Below are 27,227 nucleotides of genomic sequence, written 5' to 3' on the forward strand. Positions count from 1 at the left end.
GAATTCTTTATGCCAGCTTGCGGTCATTGCTCTTTACCATTCCTACCCCAAACAACTACGGATCTACTTTTTGGTTTAACATTTTGCATTTTCTGGACATTTTATGTAAATGGAATCATACAATGTGTGGTCTTTTGCATATGGCTTCTTAGCGTAATGTTTTTGAGTTTTCATTCAAGCTGTGTATATCAGTTGTTTGGTCTTTTTTAGTGCTGAAATACTGTTCCGTTGTGTGGATATACCCTATTCTATTTACCCTTTTATTATTTGGTGGGTATTTGGGTTATTTCTGCTTTTGGGGTATAATGAATAACGCTGCTATAAACATTCGTGTACAGGTTTTTGTGTGAACGTATGTTTTCGGTTTTCTTGGGTATAAACCTAAGAGTAGAATTTCTGCGTCATTTGGTAACTCTGTGTTTAACATTTTAAAAAATTGCCAGTTTTCCAAATGGCTGTACCCTTTTATAGTCCCACCTTCAATATCTGAGTATTCCAGTCTCCACATCCTCACCAGTAGTTGTTATTGTCTTTTTAATTATAGCCGTTCTAGTGGGTATCAAGGAATATCTCATGGTGGCTTTAATGTGCATTTCCCTTATGACTAATGATTTTGAGCATCTTTTCATGTGCCTTTTGGCCATTTGTATGTCTTTGATGGACTGTCCATTCAATATTTTGCCCATTTTTAAGTTGAATTATCTTCTTAGATAGGAGTCCTTTATTAGATACATGATTTGCAGATATTTCCCTGAGTCTGTGGCTTATCTTTTTATTTTCTTAATGGTACTTTGAAGTAAAATTGTAAATTTTAATGATGCCCAGAAAAATGGATTTTAATGTCACAGAACATGAAGAGTTCATTGGTATGGTTTTAGATTCCATATTTCAATTAATCTTTAAGTTACCATTTGTAGAGTTTTTATGTAGTTTCATTATCTAAAACGATAATAAATTATTGTTCCATTTTGTTTCTTAATTTCGTATTTGTTTGAACCTGGATTTTCTTCATATATTTCAAACTAACCCGCACCTGTCAGCAGATTGAATGCAGAAGTGAATATGAGAATCCAGGTGTCTTTTATTAAGCCAGACATTAAAGACATTTACAAAAATGTAAAACAATACCTCTCTTGTCATTACATTTTTTTTGTTTTAAAGATATAGTTATTTTTCATAAAAATGTTACTTATATTAACGTAATATGTGTAGTGTTGATTTTAAATAAATTGGATATTTAATTTTTTTCAGTTTTAATTTCTAATAGTAAAAATGGATAGATATAATGCATGTAAACAGAAGTTCTTTGAGGTCATCAATAATTTTCAAAAGTGTGAAAGGTTCTTGAGGTTAAAAATAAAAATTTGATAACAGCTGCTTTTCAGTTGACATGCTGATTGTCGCGTAAGACAGCTCTTCTGTGTTTGTAACATTGCTTTCTGATTTTCATGTAAATTGTTCTTGATTCTCTACTAGACTGTTAGCTTTTTGAAAGCCGGGAACATGTATTTTACTTTCATTTTATTTCTTAGAAGATCATAATTTTCCTTGAGGAATAAGTCGTCAATAAAGACTTAAGAAGGACTTGCAGGACCCCCCAGCGGCCTGCCTCGTTAGGGCTTTGATGTAATAGCTGTGTGTTTTCACTCAGGTGGAAGAGCACAATGGTCACATGTTTAAGGCCACTCAGTACAGCATCCCCACGTACTGCGAGTACTGTTCCTCTTTGATATGGATAATGGACCGAGCCTCTGTGTGCAAATGTGAGTATAAGACATCTTGGAGGAATTCTTGAACCACTTGACATTTCTGTTTCCTAAGTTTTCTTCTACCTTCTTTAACATAAAGGAGAAATTTCCACTCCCTAATTCTCTAACCTCATCTCTCACTGTTCTCTCTTTCACCTACTCTCCGGAGCCAAACCAGATATCTTGGTGTTCTTTGGTCACTGTACTTGCAGCTCACTCTATCTGAAATACTCTGCCCCCAGATGTTAGTAGGACTTACTATTTCAGTTAATTCATGTCTGTACTCGAATGTTACCTCTTAGAAAGCTCTTTCCTTATTCTCTTACCTAAAAGGTAACCCTGCCCCACAATTCTCTGTCCCCTTACTCATCCTTCAAAATCGTTCTGGCATTTATCACCCCCCACAATTATGTTAAGTATTCCGTTTGTTTTCTTGTCAGTCTGTTCCACTAGGGTGTATGCTGTATAAGGTCAGGAAACTTACCTATCTCTTCTGTATCACTAGTGCCTAGAACATTTCTGGCACATTGTAAATTTTAATAAATATTTGTTGTGTAAATGCATCTATATATTGATGGATTAATTAACAGATTCTTAGATTACAATCAAAAAGATAGTTTTTCCTACTGTAATACTTTCATCAGAATATATAAATCGTAGAATATAAGTATGGACTTTTTTTGTGGGTCAACTTGGTTCTGGCTTATAGAGTACCTTTAGTTTCCATGCCTGTCGTTCCATGCACCTACTCTGGTGCTTTCAGTAATTCTGTGAGGGTTTGTATACTAGAGGGCCAGAACTGAATGAATGAAATATCAGGAGGGACTGGGTCTAGTATGGCAACAAGGATAAAAGACATGGTCCCCACTATTGCTGGATATGTTCACTTGTTCTATGGTTCAAAAATTGTTTTCCTTTTGTTTTATTATCAGTAGTTCAAAAAATTATAGTGAGTGAAATAGGAAGTAGTTTGCCATGTACTCGACTGTTGAATTTTAGTTTTGATGCCTCTAGGTTTGGTATAACATTCTCTCTGAGTTGAGACGAAAAATGTAAAGAATCTGCTTTTTTATGATTTGGGTGGGCTTGTTTTGATTTCTTAGTAGAATTACTAACTTTCTTTGTGATTATACTGGTGATTTCAATGATATGGCCTCCCCTACTTGACCTTGACTTTGAAAGCCCTGCAAGTTAGACTATAGAAGGTCAAGGACACTCAGGTGTTGATATGCAGGAGCCAGAGCTTTTATAGCAACATGACATAGGCCAAGTTGTTCTCACTGTCTTCCTCTCAGTGTGCCTCTTCCCAGCTACCAACTGCCGAGACACCCTGTTATCTCCTGCTCCAAGAAATGATTTCTGCTCTTTATTCATCTTCCCAGTCATAACTGATATTCTTTATGTTCTGGTTCTTCAGAGCTCTATTTTGGGACTTCTTATATAATAAATAAGGCCTTTCTTATATCTTAATATGCTACCCAATTTGTTGTTTTTGTAAGAGTATTTGGAAGTAATGTCTTCCTTACCCATTGGAATGATTCCTAATACGTATTTCTGGCATTTTAGCAGATTGTACAGCAGATACATGAGAGGAACATAAACACTAACTTGCAAATCAAACCACAAAGATAAATATTCTGCTGAAATATGGCAGGGGCAAGGAGGAAGGACATGCATTCTTGAGAGAATAAAGAAACTTTTATAGACATTAGAAATTTTAGGCGTGTTTTCAACTTCATATTTCCAAATAGAATGGGTTAAATAAGTAAATTGAATTAAAAAAGAATGGGTTAAATTTTTTTTATTTTAATGCCATATAGTTATAGCAGTCAGCAGTCTCAGATTTAAAGAAAAAAATTATATTGAAAATCAACTTATAAACTTAAGTTCTTGTCATTGATGTACAGACTTCTAAAAGTTCTGCCTTTTTAACCTGTTTTTCAGTATGCAAGTATGCTTGCCATAAGAAGTGCTGTATGAAAACCACAGCCAAGTGCTCTAAAAAGGTAAGAAGTTAGCACCCGTAAGTAATAATGAACAGACCTGTTGGTCTTTTGTGCTTCATGAAAGAAATCAAGGCCTCTCATAGTTTTATAGAGCAGTGGTTTTCAAACTTTTGACCACAGATCATAGTAAAAAATACATATTATGTCATGATCTAGCATATAGAGGGATGTGTATATATGACTGAATTGACTTTCCTGGAACTATCTTCACCTTTACTAGATGGGAGCTACTAAACTGATTTACAACCAAGCATTTATTAAAACACCGCTTTTAAAGGTGTTCTACTTCATTAAATACTGAGTCTTCCTAGGAATTGTCTTGAAAGTAGTAGGCTACAATTAAAGATTTTAACATAAACAGCAAAATTCACCACACAGTTGGTGTTTTTACATATTTCTACTTGGATACACAGACAGAGATCTGAAGAGACTGAATGTGTACTTTGGTACCATACATTTCAAGGAAGGAACCATTTTTAAATAATTTCAGGCTTTCATTGATGTATAATCACAATTTCTTACTTATTAGTCACATATAGACAGTTATAACAATACTATACGTATCTGAACTATAATATAAATGTGTGTGCATGTTGTTTACAGCCCATGTATACAATCTGCATCTGTCTCAGTTTTTTTTTTAAGAACATATATATATATATATATTTTAATTTCTTTTATTGGGGAACAGTGCGTTTTTCCAGGACCCATCAGCTCCAAGTCAAGTCATTATTTTCACTCTAGTTGTGGAGGGCACAGCTCATTGGCCCATGTGGGAATCAAACTGGCGACGTTGGTGTTATGAGCACTGCACTCTAACCAACTGAGCCATCTGGCTGCCCTCACCTGTTTCAATTTAATAGACAAATTGTGACAAAGTACGAAGAGAAATTTGATTCAAGGCTTAAAATAAAATGAAGATGAGACATTTGCTTCCAGCTAAGATGGAGCTTGCAGCAAACTAATACCCATGCTGAGAACAACTACAAAAGTCTGTTGCCAAGCATCAGAGAGCTGCCCAGGCAAACTGGACTTTAGGTGCCCAGATCCTGGAGAAGAGAATTGTGGGGTGGCGAATCAATATCTGTGAAATGTTTTTCTCTTCATGGGAAGTTGACAATTTTTGTTACAGGACAAGAAACCAAGATTCTGGGCAGAGGGACACATTTAAGAGTCAGAGAGGTCAGCAAAGTTTTTAGGAATCTCATAGGGCTGTAGAGACAAAAGTTGGAGTCTAGGGTTGCCAGGTTCTGGAGGACCGTGATCCAGACATAGATAAGTGAGCCTAAAACCCAGAGATTGTCCCCTCAGGGCATTTTCTGAATTCCTTCATTTTTTCCCAGTTGGTGACATTGGTTAGTAAAATTATATAGGTTCAAGTGTACATGAATTCTTAAGTAGCACATGGCAAAAGGCTAAGAAGCTAAACAGAAAAGCAGAGTAGAGTTTCCTGCTGTTCACGGTGCTAAGGAGAGGAAAATTGGAATTTATGATCCACTTTCAAAGAGGGACCCTAGTCAATACTCTGGACTCTCAATGAGGTCTCTGAGGAGCTATTCCCTAGGAAAGGGGGAGAACCGCTGATAGACTGAGCTTTGTAAAAATTGAAAGCAAGATTTAAGGGAGTCCGGGATTGGCTTATGATGATCTGTTCCTTATTCAGCTACCCACCAGAGTGTATAGGGTGAGTCCTCTCTAAAGAGAGATAACATCACCCAGAGCCTTTATAACTTCTTCATATGTAATACCAGACTTTAAGAAATGACATGAAGAAAAAGACAAATGTTTATAATATCAATAGACTTATAGATGAGCCAGTTACTAAATTGTCAGACATGTACTTTACAATTTTTTAATTAATATGTTTAAATAATAGATTAAAAGATAGAAAATTTCTTCTCTGTCAGAAAATGGAAATGTATATGTATGTAGATAGATAAATGGAGAGAAAGAGTCAAATGGAAATTCTAAAAATAAAAAATGCAACTGAAATTATAAACTCAAAAGATGGTTTTAACAGCATATTGGTCATAAGAGAAGACTAGTGAACTGAGAGATAAGTCAGTAAAACTGTCCAAGCGTGGAATGCAAAAAGGATGGGGAAATACAGAATGAAACATGGAAGACATATGGGAAAGGATAAAAAGTTCTTAAATGTGTGTAATTGGAGTCCAGGAAGAAAGGGATAATGGCCAGCACATCCGGAAGATAAAAATTATAACTTCAGAAGAGTCTAATATAGTTTTAATAGCTGGCAGACAAAAATTCAGTAAGGATGCAAATGACATGAAAAATAAGATTAGAAAACTTGACCTAGTTGATATGCATTGAACCGCATCACCTACAACTGCCTAACTACACAGTCTTTTCAAACACGCATAGAACATTTGACAAAATGAATCACGTGTTGGGTTGTAAAGCAAGTTCTTACAAGTGTCAAAAGATTGAAAATATTGGGAGTATTTGACCAGAATAGAATTAAGCTATAAATCCACCTAAAGTTAACGAGACAGTTCTCAAATGTTTGGAAATTAAGCAACATGTTTCTAAATTAAAATAAAAATTGAAAAATATTTTTAATTAAGTGATAATGAAAGTATGACATAGCAAATATGTGGCTCTAGCTAAAGTGATTAGAAGAATATATATAGCTCTAAATGCATATATAAGAAAGGATACAAGGATAGAAATGATCTAAATTTCCATCTTTAGAAGGTAGAGGAAAAAAACAACGCTAGCATATAAAACCCAAAGACAGTAAAAGGAAGATAATAGAAGTAAATGAAATCAAAAGCATTTGTACAAGATATAAAAACGTACAAAGCCAAATTTTAGCTCTTCGAGAAGCCTAAAACAATGAAGAAACTCTTAGTAAGTGGTAAAAAATAAAAAAGAGTTTTTTAAAAACCCAGAAATTGTCATTATTCAAGAAGAAAAAATGCTCATATCACTGCAGATACTGCATACATTAAAAGAAAATAAAGAGCTATTATGAATACCTGATACCAATAAATTTGACAATTTAGATTAATTGGGAAAATTCTCACAAAAATACAACTTAGCTAAACTAAGTCAAGAAAAAATAGAAAATCTGGAGTCATATTTATTAAAATAAGAATCTGTTTTTGAAAATCTTCCCACGAAGAACTCTCCAGGCCCAGATGGTTTTACCATTGAATACTTCTTCGCATTTAAAGAAACAATGCTAATTTTTTACAGACTCTGCCAAGAAATGGCAAAAAAGTAAGTCCTTTGACTTTTTTCCCTCCAAATTGACTTACGAAGATAGTGAAACCTTGAAGTCAAACGTGAAAAGGATATTACAATAAAGGAACATTGCAGGTTAGTCTATATCATGAGCATAAATGTAAAAGTCTTAAAGTATTAGCACATTAAATCTGTGCTAATGATAAAAATGAAAAAAAAACATAATAAAGTTGGTTTTTATTCTGTAAATGCAAAGTTGGTTTATCATTCAAAAATCAATGTAAGTTATCACATTGAACAAATAAAGAAAAAAAAGTGTGATTATCTCAATAAATACAGGAAAAGTATTAAAATTCAAAACCCATTCATTATTCAAACAAAAAAAAACTGACCACAGAGGGGAAGAAGATATTTGTAATTCATATATCTAGCTTGGATCTACAATATATAAAAAGCATTTACAAATCAGTAAGAAAGATGGCCAACTGTAAAAATAAACCACATGACTTAAGTAGCACTTCACAAAAGAGAATTTCCAAATGACCAATAAACATGAAAAGGGGTCCAACTTCACTAATCATCAGCGAAATACAAATTGAAAACATAGTGAGATATGTGCCCATTAGAATGGCTAAACTGGAAAACATCCTAGCAAGGATTAGAGCAACTGGAACTTTCATTACTGGTAGGGAGTGTAATTGGTTTAACTACTCCTGGAATTATTGGACAGTATTTGTCAGTTCTGAACAAAATCATTCTCGTCGCTCAGCAATACCACTTCAAGATCTATACTCAACGGATATACATAAATATTTGTGCCAAAAGACAAATAACATTTTTATCAGCACTATTTGAAATAGCCCCAAATTGGAAGGAGCCTAAATGTCCATCAGCAGTCAAATAAATAAATAAATTGTGGTGTATTTGTGTAATTGAATACTATATAGCAATGAGATTAAACTACTGTAGTCACAAACATAATGTTGAATGAAAGAAGCCAGAAACAAAAGGGTTCATACTGTATTATTCCATTTAAATAAAGTTCAAAATAGATGAAACTAACTTATGGTATACATATTACATAATACCATTACTACAGTGTTCAAAAACAGATAAAACTAATGTACAGTGATCAAAGTATAGATACTGGTTATTTGTGAAGAGTGAAACTCAGTGGCTGGGAGGGCCCGGAGGGGAATTTTGTACTGTTGGTTATATTCTGTTTCTTGGTTTGCGTCCTGGTAATAAGTATTTACTTTGTCAAAGTCTTTCCACTTAGGATCTGTACACCCTTCTGTATGTATGTCATACTTTAATAAAATTTTATTTAAAATACAAAAGGAAGTTGATTTGGAGGGAAAATAATTATAAACACATTATTTTTACAAAGAAAACTCAGTTAAATTTTTTCAGTTGAAAAGATTGAAATAAACTTTAATTTCAAGAAATAGAATTTTTTAGTATGTTTGCTATAGATTAGTTGGTTTAAAATCAAACTGTTTTTAAAGGTTTTGTTTCCTACCCTCAAGTATTTTATTTTTCTGCTTTCTCAAGTCTTAACTATTAATATTCCTAATGCCTTAGGGATAGCCATCACCTTTAGATAGATTATACGTGTGCATGTGCAGTAATAGTAAGAAAGTTGGCTAAAGTTTATTTGTTTTAATCATTGCAGCAAGCATTATTTTATTTCTTTAACAATTTATTGAGCATTTGCCATGTATCAGATACTATGCTATGTATGTTCATCTGTAACTTATTCTGCACAATAAGACTCTGAGATAGAAAGGTGATATTCCTGTTGCAAATATGAAATAACCTAATTCATATAGTGATGACACAAAATTTTAACTTGCATCCTCTAAATGTTCCAAGATTGTCTTTTCTATTCCACCTTAGCCCTAGAAAAGCTTTTCAGACATGTTGCCTTATATTAATTTAAGCTAATTTAACATGCTTCAAAGTAGACATGCAATTACTTTCCTTAAGAATTAAGTGCTGGTGTACAGAGTATATGTAGATGAATGATGAATAATAATGCAACACTTATATCTTCCCCTATTTAAAATTCTCTGGTGGCTTTCCTTAGCTGTCAGGACAAGACCCAAATTCTGTAACTTAGTACCCAAAGCCCTTTATAATCTCTCAGCCTAGCTTTTTCTCATTTTCAGTTCAGCCATATCAGATTACTGTTAGTTTGTCCAATTTTGTAGTTCTTTTCTTTCTGTGCCTAAACGTTTCTTTTCTTGCCTCCTTTACTTATGTACCATTTGCTGTCCAACAGTTAGGTTAAGCACCACGCCTTCTCAAGGTCATTAGTGGTTACCCAGCCCATTTTTTCCTGATCTAGCTATTTCACCTCTGTAGTTCCATAATACCTACTAAATCTGTTATTACTGTTTTACTTACCTCCACACACTAACACTGCTAGTCTTAGCATTAGTCTTAAGGTAAGCTCTTGCTCTTTGATCTTGTTTCCCTGTTACCTACTACACAAATGACAAATGTATTAACATAAGACTGGAAAGAGAAATTAGGATCAATTCAAGTAATATCTTGAAGGTTAGACTCAGGAATGTTTGCACCTTTTTTCGATATATACTAATTAGCCACTGAAAGGTTTTGAGGATAATAAAGTATCCTCAAAACTTTATTTATTAGTATATAAGGTTTTATATACTCTATAATATGTTAAAAATAGAAAAAAAATGGATGTGGGAAATTCATCCAGAAGCTGTGAGAATAGGCAGTTGGGCAGTGATAGGTTTGAACTAGGGTGACGGCACTGAGAACAGAAAAGGAAACATGGAGTGTACTGTTTGACCAAAAGAACTCGGGCCCGATTGGCTGCAGACTGAAGGAGAGAGTGGGGTGCAGTGTCGGGTTAGGCAAGGAGAATGGTCCCAAGAGATGGAAAGGACAAAAAAGAGATTTATAAAAAAGGTTTTCATCTCAGATAATACCTGGCATTTTTCTTTTCTGTGAATGAATTCAAATAACTTAAGGATTAGCCATTCTTTTGCAGTCGTATATACTATAGTTAGGAAAGTCTGATATCAGATACACTATTGAAGTAAATAAAAAAGAGCTAGAACACGAATCCTGCGCCAGTCTGTATGTGCCTCTGCCTTCAGCTCTGACATCAATGTGCAGTTAACTTCTCTAAAGTTTACTTAAACACCGAAGTAGTCTTGTGTTGGAAATGACTGGTAACTCTACTTCCTATCAAATTGGTACATTTTCTAATGATACCTGGTGAATGTTTAGCAGACAAAGTCTATCCTCCTTCTCCCTTGCACAAATCCCACCTTTACATGAAGAGGTTTTTAACAGGCAGGGAAACAGCAGCCTGTTGCCACTGCCTCCATTCTCCACCCATTGTTTTGGGGGATATTCCTGGTGGGAGAGGATGGAAGCTATTCTCTCACTTACTTATACTCTTCAGCATTAACCATAATTCCCTTCCCCCCCAATTCTCATAACTATGCTTCTAAAACTTCAAAGAAATAAAAAGTAATTCCTCTTAAAGAATTGGTTAAACATGTTTAAAGATGTTTGAATGTATTTGGAAACAATTATCTTCCATTTAGTATGATCCAGAGTTATCATCTCGACAATTTGGGGTTGAATTGTCCCGTTTGACCAGTGAAGACCGAACTGTTCCTTTAGTGGTGGAGAAGCTTATAAACTACATTGAAATGCACGGCCTGTACACAGAAGGCATTTACCGAAAGTCTGGTTCAACTAATAAAATCAAGGAGCTTCGACAAGGTCTAGATACAGGTAAGATAGTGCCCTCCAAATCAAGACCAAATACTTGTACTGAAATAGATCATTTTGTGCTCTTAAAGTTCTCATTACATGGTGATCCTTTCCTTGCAGCCCGAAGAATGCAGTCTTCTGTCATGCTTGTTTGTGTTTTTGTGCCTTTCTAAAGAGACTTTGTTTTGCTGTGGTCAATTCAGCAAACATATATTGAGTGTGCCATTTGTACAAGGCATTATTAGGTACTTCAGACAGATCTCATTTAATCTTTTTAAGAATCTAATAAGATCATGTTACTGTAATTTGCAAAGAAAAAATTTAGGCTCAGGGAAATAAAATAATGAGCTGTCGATGCTTGTGCAGGGCACTCTGCTAATGTTTTTATACCGATCTTCACAACAATCCTATGAATTAGGGATTAGTATCCCTGTTTACTGATAATGAAACTGAGGTTTACAGAGGGTCTTGCCCAGAGACTCATGACCAATAAGTGCCCAAGCTGGGATTTCACCCCAGGTCTTCTGAATGCCTGATCTGAACTATTGCCTGTCAGTCTCCATTATTCTGACACCAAAGTGGTCTCTGTCCAGTGCACCTTCTTGCCTTCCTACTTGATGACGTAGTATTTAACCAGATAATTAGTGGGTTGCTCGTATATCTGTGTAGAGTCCTAAGCACAGTCCTGGAATGGATTCAGGGTTTTGACTTTGGTTTCACGCACAGCTTCTACTCTTTTCCACTGTTGGGAAGGGATAGATCTTTACCTACTAAGCTCATCTTCTCATAGCCAGGAACCTACCCACATGCTTTTCCTTTCTAGTTTTTTTTTTGTTTTTTTTTTTTTAATGAGCAAATCAGTGAAAACTGAATCAGTATGGAAATAAGAACAGAAAATGCCTGGTAAAACTCCAGCAGAGGTTCTGCCTCCCAGAGACTCAGCCTGCTCCAGCTTAAAGGCAGTTGCTGACGTGTCTGCTGTACCTTGAGTCAGCACAAGTAAAAAGTCATCCATCCTATATCCTTCCAGTCATCTCATCTGTATAACCTTAGGGAGCTTATGCGTAAAACAGTAAAGGTGTTTCCTTACATTTCCTAAGCTCATTTGTTTCGGTTCTTTCCTCTTTAACAATGACTTAAAATCAGCCTTACTTTTAGAAAATGTCCTCTGGGCCTTTTTTCCATTTGTCATTTAAAGCGTTGTTATTCAAAGTGGGGTTCACAGACTAATCCACAGCAAGATAAGTACAGAAAGTGAGAGCAAGCATTAGCACTTTAACAGTGATCTTTAACTCTTGAACACATGTGACCTTTATCTTACACATCAGTCAGTCCAGTCCACAACAGATTTTGAAAACAAACAAAATTATTCTTTTACCACAGTTAGAAGCACTGTTCCAAAACATCGGGGTTACCCTGTTTCCCTGAAAATAAGACCTAGCCAGACAGTCAGCGCTAATGCGTATTTTGGAGCAAAAATTAATATAAGACCAGGTCTTATATTACACTATATTACACTATATAAGACCTGGTCTTATTTTACTATAGTAAATAAGTAAGATATAATAAAATAAGACCGGGTCTTATGTTAATTTTTGTTCCAAAAGACGCATTAGAACTGATGGTTCGGCCAGGTCTTATTTTCAGGTAACACAGTAGATTATAGAAGATAAAAATTCGTCTGATTAGGAACATGAAGCCCTCTTTTGGTGATGGTAGTTTCTACAGTGAATTATTTGAATCTCTTTGCATGTTTTGTCTTTGTTGCCTAACTCTTGTCTATAAATAGATGCTGAGAATGTAAACCTGGATGATTATAACATACACGTCATTGCAAGTGTATTCAAACAATGGCTGCGTGATTTGCCCAATCCACTCATGACCTTTGAACTCTACGAGGAATTTCTTCGCGCTATGGGTAAGCACAGGCTTCCTGGGTCTGAGGGAAGGCCTATCCTTGGAAAAGGAATGCTATCTTCATTATGAATTATTCAGCCATCCTCTAGTGGTTTAGTCCTTAGAGCCAAATCAAGCTTTTGACAGTCAATATAAAACTGCCAGTGTATTTTCACCTATTCAAATGTTGACTATTTAGAGACTCATTAAAATATCAGTGTCCTAAAAGTTTCCTGAGTAAGTCACTTAGTTGCTTCTCACAAACAGATTGAAAGACTACGGTTACAAACAAAAGATTATAAATAGGAAATTTAAGGGTTGGCTTTTGTTCATTTAAATTGTGAATCTGTGGAAGAACTCTGTGTAAAGCTGGCTGTTTTATGCCAGGCCTAACAGAGTATGGAATTTAGTTTTTCAGTGCTACGAATGTGTAGACTATGAATGAAGACCTGCCTAGAAGTGTTTGGGCCCTGAGACAGACTTTTCAAAGTCCCATAAGACTGATTTATAAACTAGATAGCAATTGATTCATTTTATTGGGAATCAGTCTGCCACAAAATGCCTGAAAAATTAGGGCCTCCTTTTCCCTAACTGTAATCAGGATTACTAGGACACAGATGAAAACTCAGGAGACTGCTTAGTGAATAAAATGCAAGCAGTGGGAGACTGGTGGTCACTAAGTGTCTGCCACACAGCAACAATGGCCTCCCCTGAAATTCCAGAACGCTAGACCCAGGCTCCCTGCTACATATCTAGTGTCTGTCCAGGAGTAAGTCGTAGCACAGAAGAGGCGATATTGAGTCTCACTTGCTGCCCTTACTGTTTTTAGGTCTTCAGGAGAGGAAAGAGACAATCCGTGGTGTGTACTCTGTGATTGACCAGCTCTCCCGAACTCATCTCAATACGCTGGAACGCCTCATCTTCCATCTGGTCAGGTAACTTCAAAAAGCAAGATAGTGAATGTTTAAGTTTCTCTTGGATTCTTTTAAATAAATGAAGAACTCCTCCATTTGGAAAACTGACAAGATTTTTTTTTTTCCGGTTTATAAAGTCACTGGCTCAAATGGTAGTTATGATTTCCTTTGAGAAGAAATCAGCTGAGTCATACCTCATGGCAGGTGCTTGTTTGTCCTACGTGAGCCAAGTAACAACTTCAGCCTCATGGTGGCACTGTGTAGCCTAACCTGTTACCTAACTCCTGAACTAGGAAGCTTGTATCTGTTGACATAACAACTCATGGGAGGTGGGTTCAGATGTTGCTCAGGAATTGACTAGCCAAAGAGACTTCAGGAATAGCTTCTCTTCCCTGCGTGTAAATATCAGCAGTAGTTGGAAAGAAATCCATCTCTTTTTTTGGATAAATACGACTATTTGAAAATGTGAAGTCTCTACTCTGCATTCTTCAGACATGTTCATCTAGTTATGGGGACTTTGAGCCATGGGTCATAGATTCCCCTTGATAAATGTCAAGAGGGTCTACATTGCTTCAGGGAAGGGACAGAGTGAAAGGATGTTTTCCAGAGGCAAAGGAACAACCCTGGGGAAAGCCTACAGGGCCCCCCTACAACCGATATGAAGGAATATGCTTCGGTACAGTGTGGTTTTTGTCTTCTTTCTTTCTCCCATCTCTTCCACCTACCCCTACCACCTTCCCTTTTTATCCTTGTTTCACTTGGGGTTTTTTTGTTCCTTAGGATTGCTCTACAAGAAGACACTAACCGGATGTCGGCCAATGCTTTGGCCATTGTGTTTGCTCCCTGCATTCTCCGCTGCCCTGACACCACTGACCCACTGCAAAGCGTGCAGGACATCAGTAAGACTACCACGTAAGGCCAGGCTCCCCACCTCTGCAGGGCCGCAGAGACTTGTGAGGCAGTGCAGTTACTTATCCAGATCCCAACCATAGTGAAAGCTTTCATAAGTTCGCGTTATTTTAAGAAGATTGCTGGACATCTTGGGTTTTCTTAAGCTGAAGGTGGAAAACTTCCTTTAGATTCTCTTCAACCGAGTATCATCTGTTTTGAAGAGTCTTATTTTTAAAATGAGCTTTTCTTTAGGAATGCCTGTGGTTTCTAAATATATTTTAAAATTCCATTTTACAAATTTTGTACACCTTGTATCTAGTCTAACTATGGTGTCATGGCTCTGAATTCCTTTGTTCTTAGTACTTCAATATTCCTATATATCACCTTGACCTTTCTTTGTGGGCCTCTGCTTTCCTTCTTGAGTGGTGATTCTTAACCTTGACTGCAAGAAGCTTTGAAAAAAATACTGGTGTTTGTGTCCTATTTCCAGACAGTCTAGTCTGTTGAATTGTTCTGGGGTGTGGCCTGGGCACTGGGACTTACGGCCACTCCTAAGATGGTACTGAAGTGCAACCAGAGCTGTGAGCCACATGCTAAACCCTGCCTCTGAGCTCACACAATAAGGGATGTGATTTTTCTTTCATTTTCCATCTGCCACACTTAGCTGAAAAACAGTCTGTGGTGCTGTACTTTATTTGATTTACTTCAGCTCTTAACAGTTTTCTTTCTTTCCTCCTGTTTCAGCTGTGTGGAGCTGATTGTTGTGGAACAAATGAATAAATACAAGGCTCGTCTCAAAGACATCAGTAGCTTGGAATTTGCTGAGAATAAGGCCAAGACCAGACTGTCACTGATTCGCAGATCAATGGTAAGACGCACGGCCGGGAACCACGGGAGAACGGGAGCCCTCCTGGGGTTGTACGTGTGCAGCTCTGATGGAGGAGACTGTTCTCAGAATCTTTATCACATGGATAAAGTAAAAAAAATCACCAAATCTCAGGGTACTAATGGATGCCTCATGTTTGATCTCTTAGTTCTCTTTAGTTGTATGTACAGAATATATATGCAGTTAAATGTGTAAAATTTTTAAAGTCAGGTATTTGGATAAAATGTTGGGGTTTAATAATCTGCCCTGTTTTTTTTTTCCTATCCTTTCTATGGAAACTTACCCTATCCTAACTTTTTTCTCTATTTCCTTTCACTATGCTTAATTATGTCACTTTTGGTGGTCCTGCCAATACTCCTGGGATGTAGAGAACTTAATTATAAGAATATGATTTATAGGGAAATGGAATTCTATGAGTCTACTATTATCAAATAAAGGTTCTTTAAGGATCTATTGTTAGGTTTTGGAAAAACCTTGCAAAAATGATCATTTATTTCCTCCTCTTGCCCACTTTTCTGTTTAATACCTTCCTTTGTAACCAGTGACCTATATATAGATCGTTCCCGTTCTCACTGGACCAACAATCAGTAGGATCTGGGTGACTGAAAAACTGCTGCATCGAAGTTTAATTATTGCCCATTTGCTTCCCACCCCCCCATTGTAAAATAAAGGTATAGTGATGAACACCCACTCACACCCCAGTGAATCTCTCAAGAGAAGCGGCTTCCCCATCTCATGCCTGCGTTTTCCCAGGGACTCAGAAGCCCTTCCTCCAAGTCTTTAGAGTGTGGACTGAGATTAGTGTTAAAATAACTCCGCTCTTCCTTTACTGTTTAAACTGACTGGCACAGAACAAGGGCTCAACAAATGCCTGTTGATTAAATTAGAAGGATCTTTTCTAAAAACATAGACTTTTCCCAGGCAGTAAAGGTATTAAATAAAGTGCATCATAGGACACTATCTAGATCTTTTCCCCAGAAAACAAAAACCCCATTTAAAAGTGAAACCCTTGGTGTAGGATGGATATTCTGGAGCTCGGTTCTGGAGGCCAATTTAGCAGGGTCCATCCAGGGAGGCAGGGAAGGACCTTTACCTCAAAGCTGCTAGCCGTGTTTTTTTGTTGTTGTTGTGTTTTTTGCTGATGTGCAGAAGTCCATTGAAAGATGAAGCCTTCTCTTTTAATGGGGCGATGACATATACATTCTAACCTCTGCTTTCCTTTTCATGTCCTTCCTAATCCAGAAACCCGTACTAATTGCAGTTAGATTTATGAGCATTACCCGCAGTTCAGTCTCGGTATGTATTAACATTGCAATGTGTCACGGCCACTTCACGTTAGTGTGTCTCATCTATCTGGGAGTTGTCCTGCTCTGTCTCTCATTCATGCCTGTCTACCCTCCATGTGCAGCCCAGGTCAGGTCCCACTTCCCGACCAGCCTTCCCTTGCTTTTCTCTTACTCTTTCTTTATAAGCTTCATTTCCCTTCCTCCGTGTCGTGCCGTTGAACAATCTCCATTTACAACATATTGTTTTTTTTCTGTCAGATGAGCTTCTTTGTAGTTTCTTCTTAGGTTGGACTATTAAAAGGTGATCATTGAAAGCACTGAGTTATCAAGTTAATATCTGCTTTCTGAGCTTTTTTCTCATCAATCTCCTCTACTTTATTCCTTGAAATACCTATCGCTACTTCCAACATCCTCCATTATTAGTAATGCTTATTTGTCCATTCATGTCTGTGACTTTGATGGTGTCTTCCTAGATGTGGAAATATGGCTCCTGTCCACTTAGCATTTTTCAGGCAGCCCAGCAGTAATAGTAAGCAAATTGATGGACTGGTTCCAGACTTAAATGTCACAATATAGTACAGCTCATACAAGAATTTCATAGATTATACAAAGAAGGAATAGAGAGTTAGAAAGCTTAAGAACCCCGACATACATGGAAGGTAATTTCAGAGACTGTCCGTCTGTGTGTAACCAGTTCATGGAGGATCTCGACTTGCTGCAAATAAATACACTCAGTTTTACTTTTTATCTAGTAACTGTCTTCCAACTCCTCTACCGTGCCAAACTCCCCTTTCCTACTGGGTATCAGCTACCTTAATAGCATCTTGTCACTATTCCATGATATTTAAATGCTCTAGTCTCATTCCAGTATTTAAGACTTGGTTCTCTTCATTCATATTATAACTTCAAATTCAGGCTTGATAGCGTACTCTTGTCACTTTCTCCCAGGATAGATTGGACCTTAATCTGGGGCTGAAAACTTTGGGGTGGATGAGAAGGATTTTTTTGCTCACACACTTCTCCCCTCCCTCTTTCTTGTGCTTTTTCTTCCCCTGGTGTTGAAACTGGCAGGAGTGATAGGAGAGGTAGAATTTTGCAAGATATCCCAGTGTGAGGTGGCAGTTCTCTTTCTTGATTGTTCAACACTACCATTCAAGCTCATTGTCAACAGGCTAAATGAAGATGACTGGTAGCTGCAGTTTACCCTGCTAACAGTGAGCTCAATCCTGTCCCATTTCCTTAGCTTTGACAATCCCTTGAAAGATTTGGTCACATCTTCTTGCTAAACCTGACTGATGGCGTTCACACCTTGTGACTCTGATACATATTTTTATTGTGTTTTTGCAAGACTTTGTCCAGTCAGATCTACCTCCCATGGCCATCGGGGGAAAGGTTACGTTTTTCATACCTCTTGGGAATCAAGAATTCAAGGTGGGGGTGATAGTCTTGCCTACCTTCCTACCTGACACTTCCTCACCACGCTTTCTCCTCATTTTTCTTTCCCCTGTGCGTATAACAGAGGGACAGTAAGTCTTTTGCCTATTTAGATAACCAAACAGGGAATGAAATACCAGTCTGCCTTTCTTGTAGATAACCTCAAACTTTTTTAAAAAAAAATTTTAGTTTCAGGTGTACAAAACAATGTAACAGTTGGACATTTACATCCCTCACAAAGTGACAACCCCCTCCCCCAATCTACCACCCCTCCGACATCACGCACAGCCGCTACAGTTCCACTAACCCTATTCCTTGCTCTTCACTCCACATTCCGTGACGATATATATATAATTTTTTTTTAAACCACAGTCAACACCCATCACTATTCAGCTATAGCTTCAGGTGTACAGTGCAGTGATCAGGCATCTACGTCATCCCGGAGGTGATCTCCCCAATATGACAAGTGTCCATCAAATACCCTACAAAATCTTTACAACATTACTGATTATGCTCCCCAAACTGTCTTTTGTATCCCCATGGCAATTTTGTGGTTACCAATTGTACCTACTAATCCCCTCACCCTCTCCCCCTACGTCACCCCCTCTCATCTAGCAACCCTCAGTTTTTTCTCTTTATCTCTGAGATTGTTTCTGATTAGCCTGTTCATTTATTCTATTCTTTAGATTCCACATATGAGGTCATATGGTATTTGTCTTTCTCTGACTGGTTTATTTCACTTAGTATAATGTTCTCTAGGTCCGTCCATATCATTGCAAATGGTAAGATTTCATTCTTTATAACCGAGTAGTACTCCGTTATATAAATGTACCACAGTTTCTTAATCCAGTCATCTACCAATGGGCATTTCAGCTGTTTCCATGTCTTGGGTATTGTAAATAGTGCTGCAATAAACAGAGGGGTGCATACATTTTTTAGAATTAGTGTTTTGGATTTCTCCGGATAGATACCTAAGAGTGGAATTGCTGGGTCATAAGGTAGTTCCATTTTCAGATTTTTGAGATACCTTCATACTGTTTTCCATAGTGGCTGCACCAGTCTGCAATCCCAACAGTGCACGAGGGTTCCGTTTTCTCCACATCATCGCCAGCATTTTTTGTTTGTTGATTTATTGATGATAGCCATTTTGACTGGGATGAGGTGATATCTCATTGTGGTTTTTATTTGCATTTCTCTGATGGTTAGTGAGGTTGAGCATTTCTTCATATGTCTGTTTGCCATCTGAATGTCCTCTTTAGAGAAATGTCTCTTCATGTCTTCTGCCCATTTTTTAATTGGGTTGTTTTTTTCTTTGGTGTTGAGTTGAATGAGTTTTTTTTTAATAAATTTTGGATATTAACCCCTTACCAGGTGTATCATTGACAAGTATCTTCTCCCATTCGGTAGGATGCCTTTTTGTTTTATTGATGGTTTCTTTTGCTGTGGAAAAACTTTTTAGTTTGATGTAATTCCACGTTTATTTTTTTCTCATACTTCCCTTGCCTGAGTGGATGTATCAGTAGAAATGTTACTAAGGGTAATGTCTGCAAATTTACTTCCTATATTTTCTTCTAGGAGTTTTATGGTTTCAGATCTTACATTTAAGTCTTTAATCCATTTTGAATTTATTCTTCTATATGGCATAAGGAGGTGGTCCAGCTGTTTTTTTGCATGTCCAGGATTCTCAGCACCATTTATTGAATAGACCCCAATGTCAATTCTTGCTTCCATTGTCGTAGATTAAATGATCATATATGCATGGATTTATTTCTGGGCTCTCCATTCTATTCCATTTATCTATGTGTCTGTTTTTATGCCAGTACCATGCTGTTTTGATTACTATAGGCTTGTAGTATGATTTGATGTCAGGTATCGTGATACCTCCCACTTTGTTCTTATTTCTCAAGGTTGGCGTGGCTATTTGGGGTCTTTTATGGTTCCATATAAATTTTAGGATTACATGTTCTATTTCTGCGAAAAATGTCCTTTGTAGTTTAATAGGAATTGCGTTCAATCTGTTTATTGCCATAGGCAATATGGACATTTTAACTATATTAATTCTTCCTATCCATGAGCATGCGATGACCTTAATCTTTGATTCTTACCCTCTGGATTCATATATAGCAACTGCTTTTTTCCCAACAGAGGAGAGGGAATATCTTCTTTTCATAAACTTCGTATTCCCCTCAACGTTCAGTAAAGCCCTCTTTCTTTTTATGCCTTTTAGATTCCTTGAGGGAAGGTGTTACAATATTGATAATAGGGCTGGTTCAATAAACTGATGCCTCTCAGTAAACCCTGAGAGAAGTGACTGGTACCAGCTACATGGGCTGATTGAAGCTAGAAGAAGGAGTGCTTACTTATCTTATCCTCAGCTTTGGGCATTAGCCACGATTTGGACCAAGAGGAAAAACCCCACTTAATGTCCTACTGCATGTGCATTTAGCTGTAGGGAACGTTTTAGGCCCAGTCTTAAGAACAAGACTGTCAAGGACGTATTTGGTATTCAGTGAGCATCTATGGAATTGAATCTAGGTGAGATGGCAGTGAGTTTTTTGGTCACCCGCTACACATAGACTGACAAATCAAAGTCAGTAATGTTCAAGTATTCATAGATTTGAAAAATTGCTATTCCATAATTAAGTATCATGACTTTACTGAAATGCAAAGTGAAATGCATTTATGAAAAGTATGTTTTATTATTGGCAATGTGAAGTCATTTGAATTGGATGTTGAAAGATGACTAGTAATTTAACAAATGGAGAAAAGAAAGAGGTGAAAGACAATTCCAGAGGCAAGGAAGCATGGAACAGCAATCTATGAATACTGCCTTATGTAGCTAGAGCAGGAAGTGTGGAAGTGGCAGAAGAATTTAGAGAAGTAGATTAAAACCAACTGTGCAGCATTAAGAATTTTGAATGTTCTGCTTGGAAGCATTTTAGAGCTATAAAAAGGTTTTTAAAGTAGACCAATGTCACCGTCAGTGTGTCTTTTAGAAGATAAACTGGTGGCATTCTGAAGAAGAATGATTAGAGATGGGCAATACTGGTAGCCATATATTGGTTAGGAGGTTCTTGACTTGTAAATAATCGTATTTGCTATCACTAAAATGGGTAGGATCCTGATCATTCATTTTGAAATGATTTTCAAAATACAGTTGGTGCTTGAACAACACAGGTTTGAACTGTGTGGGACACTTATAGGTAGATTTTTAAAAATAAATATACAGTCATCCCTCCGTCTCACTGGGCTGGGAATCTGCAGATGAGGAGGGCTGATTCCCTGCATTGTTCTACGCCACTTTACACGAGGGACTTGAGCATCCATTGATTTGGGTATCTCAGTATCCCAGCAGATGCTGGGGGACAACTGTAGTCAAGTTTTTGGAGAGTCACACGTTCTCTGTGGATTTTTGCCTGCGTGGGTGGTTGGCGCCTCTACCTCCCATGTTATTCAGTCATTAGCCGTATCTGTGTCTGCCGCCGTGTTGCAAGTGGTAATGGCACATCATCTTTGACGAGGCTATTCTCAGACTAGGATTTCATAACGTGATAGAATTACAGTCCATCCAGTTATACCTTTTCTATAACAAATGTTTTTTTGTTTATTTGTGCTATCATTCTAAGCATAAATAATGATTTAATACTATTTAAGCTAATATAATGTGAAGAATATAATTTGAAATAAAGTTTACTAATCTGTAAAATATTCACAAATTATCCTCTTTTTTATAATTAAAGTTTATTGGAGTGACAATTGTTAGTAAAGTTACATAGATCTGAGGTGTACAATTCTGTATTACAGCATCTGTAAATCCCATTGTATGTTTACCACCCAGAGTCATTCTCCTTCCATCACCATATATTTGATCCCCCTTACCCTCACCTACCACCCCCGCCCCCCTTACCCTCTGGAAACCACTAAATTATTGTCTGTGTCTATGAGTTTTTGTTTCTCGTTTGTTTGTCTTGTTCTTTTGTTGTTTTTGGTTTATATACCACATATCAGTAAAAACATGTGGTTCGTCTGACTTATTTCACTTAGCATTATAATTTCAAGATCCATCCATGTTGTCACAAGTGGTCCTATTTCATCTTTTCTTACCGTTGAATAGTATTCCATGCTGTATATATACCACAACTTCTTTATCCATTCATCTATCGAAGGACATTATGGTTGTTTCCATGTCTTGGCCACCGTAAATAAAGCTGCAATGAACATTGGAGCACACGTGTCTTTATGTATAAATGTTTTCAGATTTTTTGGGTAGATACCCTGGAGAGGGTCATATGTTGGGTCATATGGTAATTCTATTTGTAATTTTTTGAGGAACCTCCACACTGCCTTCCATAACGGCTGCACCAGTCTGCATTCCCACCAACAGTGTATGAGGGTTCCTTTTTCTCCACAGCCTCTCCAACACTTGTTACTATTTGTCTTGTTGATGATAGCCATTCTGACTGGAGTGAGGTGATATCTCGTTGTGGTTTTCATTTGCATTTCTCTGATGATTAGCGACGTTGAGCATTTTTTCATATGTCTATTTGACATTTGTATGTCCTCTTTGGAGAAATGTCTCTTCAGGTCCTCTGCCTATTTTTCCTTGGGTTGTTTGTTTTTTTGTTGTTGAGTTTCATGAGTTCCTTGTATATTTTGGATATTAGCCCCTTATCAGACGCACTGTTTACAAAAATCTTCTCCCATTCAGTTGGTTGCCTCTTTATTTTGTCGATGGTTTCTTTTGCTGTGCAGAAGCTTTTAAGTTTGATATAGTCCCATTCATTTATTTTAGCTTTTACTTCCCTTGCCGTTGGAGTCAAATTCATAAAATGCTCTTTGAACCCACGGTCCATAAGTTTAGTACCTATATTTTCTTCTATCCGGTTTATTGTTTCAGGCTTATGCTTAAGTCTTTGATCCATTTTGAATTAATTTTGGTACATGGTGACAGATAGCAGTCCAGTTTCTCTTTGCACTTGGCTTTCCAATTCTCCCAGCACCATTTATTCAAGAGGCTGTCTTTTCTCCATTGTATGTTTTTTGCTTCTTTGTCAAAAATTATCTGTCCATATATATGTGGTTTTATTTCTGAATTCTCAATTCTATTCCACTTGTGTACGTGTCTGTTTTTCTGCCAGTACTGTGCTGTTTTGATTATTGTAGCCCTGTAATACAAGCTAAAGTCAGGGAGTGTGATACCTCCAGCATTGTTCTTTTTTCTTAAGATTGCTTTGGCTGTTCGGGGTCTTTTGTGGTTCCAAACAAATGTGATGATTTTTTGTTCTATCTTTAAAAAATGCTTTTGGGATTTTGATGGGGATTGCATTAAATCTGTATATTGCTTTGGGTAATATGGCCACTTTAACTACGTTGATTCTTCCAATCCATGAACACGGAATGTCTTTCCATTTCTTTGTGTCTTCTTCAGTTTCTTTCAAAAATGTCTTGTAGTTTTCAGCATATAGGTCTTTCACATCCTTGGTTAAGTTTCTTTCTAGGTATTTTATTCTTTTTGCTGCAATTGCAAAAGGAATTGTTTTTTTATTTCTTTTTCTGAGATTTCATTGTTAGTATATAGGAATACAATGGATTTTTGTACATTGATTTTGTAGTCGGCAACTTTACTATATTCGTTGATTGTTTCTAATAGCTTTTTGGTGGAGTCTTTAGGGTTTTCTATATATAGCATCATGTTATCAGCAAAGAGTGACAATTTGACTATTTTATTCCCAATTTGGATACCTTTTATTTCTTTCTCTTGCCTGATTGCTCTGGCGAGGACTTCCAACACTGTTGAAAAGTAGAGGTGATAGGGGACATCCCTGTCATGTTCCTAAACATAGAACAAAGGGCTTCAGTTTTTCACCGTTAATTACGAGATTAGCTGAGGGTTTGTCATATATGGCTTTTATTATGTTAAGGTATTTTCCTTCTATACCTATTTTGTTAAGTGTTTTAGTCATAAGTGGATGTTGTACCTTTTCAAATACTTTTTCTTTTTCTTCTTATTATGAAGATAATCTTTATTATCTTCTGAAAGCTTTATTGCTTTGCCTTTCATATTTAGGTATCCAGTCCACCTGGGGACAGTTTTTGTATGTAGTATAATGTAAGGAATGGTCTTTATATTTGCACATGGATGTCGTTTTTCCAGCACCATTTATTTAGAAAAGGATACTTTCCATACTGCCCAAGGATCCCTTTTGTTGTAAATGAAGAGGCTGTATGTGGGTAGATCAATTTCCAGACTCTCTATTTTAAGCAGCTTTGTTCAGCACCACTATTTTAACTACTATGGCTTTCTATCAGTATCTGCTAGGATAAGGCATCCTAACTTCTTCAGTAGAGTTGTGACTGCTCCTGGCTCTTTATATTGCCATACAAATGAGAGAATCAGCTTCACAAAAATTCTCTTGGGAGATTTATTGAGGTTGCATTGAATTTATAGATCACTTTAGGGAGCGTTGACATTTTTACAATATTGATTGTTTCCATCCATGAACGTAATATTGATCTCCATTCATATAGATCAACAATTCTTCTCAAAAGTGTTTTATGGTTTTATGTGTAGAAATTTTACATACCTTTAGTATGAATTATTGCCAGGATTTTAATATTTTAACGTGATTATAAATATTACAAATTTTTTATATTCTGTTTGTTCATTAAATAAAAATACAATTAATTTTGGTGTTTTTCACCTTGTGTCCAGCAACCTTGCTGAACTCACTTATTCTAATAATTATTCTGTGGATTCCTTTGGGTTTCCTACCTTTACAGTCATATTGTTCATGAGTAACAATAGTTTCACTTGTTCTTTTATAGTCCTTATGCCTTTTATTTCTTTTTCTTACATTAGCTAGAACCTCCAGTACAGTGTTGAAAGGAAGTGGTAATAGGGATCGTTCTTGGCATTTCCCAGTCTCAAAGGAAAAGCTTTGAACCTTTTACCACTAAATGCAATGTTTGCTATAGAATTTTTATAGATGCTTTATGAGATTTAGTATGTTCACCTCTATTCCTGGTTTTCTAAGAGTTGTTGTTATTCGGTGTTGAATTTTATGAAACGCCTTTACTGCAGGTATTGAGGTGTTCATGAGACTTTTATGTTATTGATATGAAATATTATACCAAGTGATTTTCTAATGTTAAACCATGGTTATACTACTGCAATAAATCCAACTTAGTCATGAGTTAATATCCTTCTTACATCTTGCTTCACTCAGTTCATAATATGTTGTTTGGATTTTTGCACCTGTGTTTATGAGTAAAATTGTACTATAATAGTTCTTTCGTTTAATATCCTTGTTATGTTTAATGTCAAGGTTATGCTGGCCTCTAAAAATGAGCTGGGGATACTTTTTTTAATTCTTGGAAGAATGTGTGAGTCATTTCTTCTTGCTAGTGAAATCATCTAGGTCTAGATTTTCTCTAAGTTTGCATATTTATGGATTCAATGTATAAGATTTTGTACTTTTATTTCTTCTTTGACAGTATTACTTGGATTTTTGTAGAAATTTCTCCACTTTGTATAAAATTTAAGATTTATCAACATAAAGTTGTTCATAGTAGCCTCTTACCCTTTTTATGTCTGCAAGATTTGTAGTGATATCCCCTTTTTCATTCCTACCTTTAGTTATTCGTGAACTCTTCTCTTCATCAGTCTTGACAGCATTTTAACTTTTAGTCTTTTCAAAGAGCTACATTTTAGCTCTGGTCCTCTGTTTTCCAATGTTTTTTTACTCTTGTCTTTCTTTTTCCCTCCTTGGGTTTTTTTTATTTTTATTTTGTAATGTATTGTTCTTTATTTAGTTTTCTGAAAAAAATGCTCGCCTCTTTAATTTTTAACCTTTTTTTCTACTGTATGCATATAAGGCTCTAACTTTAAGGTAGGCAGAGTTAAACTATCCCACAGAACTTCATATTGTTGTTTATTAGTTGGAAATACGTTCTAATTTCCATTATGATTTCTTCTTTGGCGATGTGTGTGTTAGAAGTGTATTTCTTAATTTCTTTATTTAGAGATCTTTAGTTTTCTCTTTGTAATTGCGCTATCAGAAAACGTATTTTAAATTACTTTTAAGGTCAGATAAATTATTTCAACCCTGAAAAATGTATTGTCTTTGCAGTATGTGCTCTAAAATAATGAGTATACTGTAGTTGTGAGATACTGAATTCTGTATAAGTTGTTCAGTTTAAGTTGCTCAGTTTCATAGCTTTACTGATTTGTGTGTGCACACTTGTTTTCTCTGTGCCAATTACAGCTTTGTCTATTTCTTTGAGTATTCTGTCAGTATTTTACTATAAACCTTTAAAGCTATTTCTTGGTTATTTACAAATTAAGAAATGTTATATCTTCTTAATAATTTGAACTTTCATCATTGTGAAATATGGCGCTTCATCACACTTCTTACCTTAAAGTTTACTTTGTCTAGAATTAAGATAATTACACCAGTTTTCTTTTGATGGACATGGTATGTCTTTGATTCCCACCCTTTTACTCTCAGCCTTTTTATTCTTAAAATTAATTCTTAAGTTTTCTGTGCACCTCTTGTAAACTTCATGTGGTTGGATTTTATTTTTTTTAATACAGTCTGACAGTCTTCAAATTTTAATGAGAACTTTTAATTTACTTACATTTAATGTAATCACTGATATATTTTGATTTAAATCTACTATTATGTGCTTCTTTTTTAAACTATGCATGGTTTTTTCTTTCTTGCCTTATTTGTTCCTTTTTTTGCCTTTTGTTTTACTATTTTTTTTTTCATTTTTTTCCTTTTGTTAGTTTAGAAGTTTTTACAATCTTTTACTTCTTTTTAGTAATTAACCTAAAGATTACAACAAAAGTCTATTATGTATCAAAGTCAATTGGTACTTTTATCTGTTTCTTAGATAACGCAAGGACTTTAATGTGCTTTAGCTATTATATAATATAGTTGCTACTGTTGTTGTATTTTTAATTATTTGTATATTTTTGATCCAACATATTATTATTATGTTTTATGCAGTCAGTATTCATTTAGACTTACTCACATATTTACCGTTTCACTGCTGTTCACGTCTCCCTCCATGACTTTTCTGCTTGGGAGATTTTTCTATCTGCCCTTTGGTGTTTCCTTTAGTGCAGGTCTGCTGGTAACAGGTTCTCTCAGTCTGTTTGAAAAATGTCTTTATTTCAACTTCATTCTTGAAGG

The 27,227-nt window shown here is 36.2% G+C and overlaps 1 protein-coding gene across 3 annotated transcripts in view; it reads left to right on the top strand.

Moving 5' to 3' along the window:
- The window catches only part of MYO9A (myosin IXA), a 262,019-nt gene that overhangs the window by 225,237 nt on the left and 9,555 nt on the right, over positions 1-27,227 (top strand). For 2 of the 3 annotated variants that reach the window (XM_081050331.1, XM_081050332.1), the window contains 8 exons: positions 1,652-1,763; positions 3,693-3,754; positions 10,552-10,744; positions 12,513-12,641; positions 13,449-13,554; positions 14,314-14,445; positions 15,169-15,292; positions 16,553-16,606. In XM_081050331.1, coding sequence (XP_080906457.1) covers positions 1,652-1,763; positions 3,693-3,754; positions 10,552-10,744; positions 12,513-12,641; positions 13,449-13,554; positions 14,314-14,445; positions 15,169-15,292; positions 16,553-16,606 — 912 coding nt within the window. The remainder of the gene's footprint in view (positions 1-1,651; positions 1,764-3,692; positions 3,755-10,551; positions 10,745-12,512; positions 12,642-13,448; positions 13,555-14,313; positions 14,446-15,168; positions 15,293-16,552; positions 16,607-27,227) is intronic. The other variant, XM_081050333.1, reaches the window with a different exon arrangement.

This window comes from Rhinolophus hipposideros (genome assembly GCF_964194185.1).
Source record: "Rhinolophus hipposideros genome assembly, chromosome: 5".
NCBI lineage: Eukaryota > Metazoa > Chordata > Mammalia > Chiroptera > Rhinolophidae > Rhinolophus > Rhinolophus hipposideros.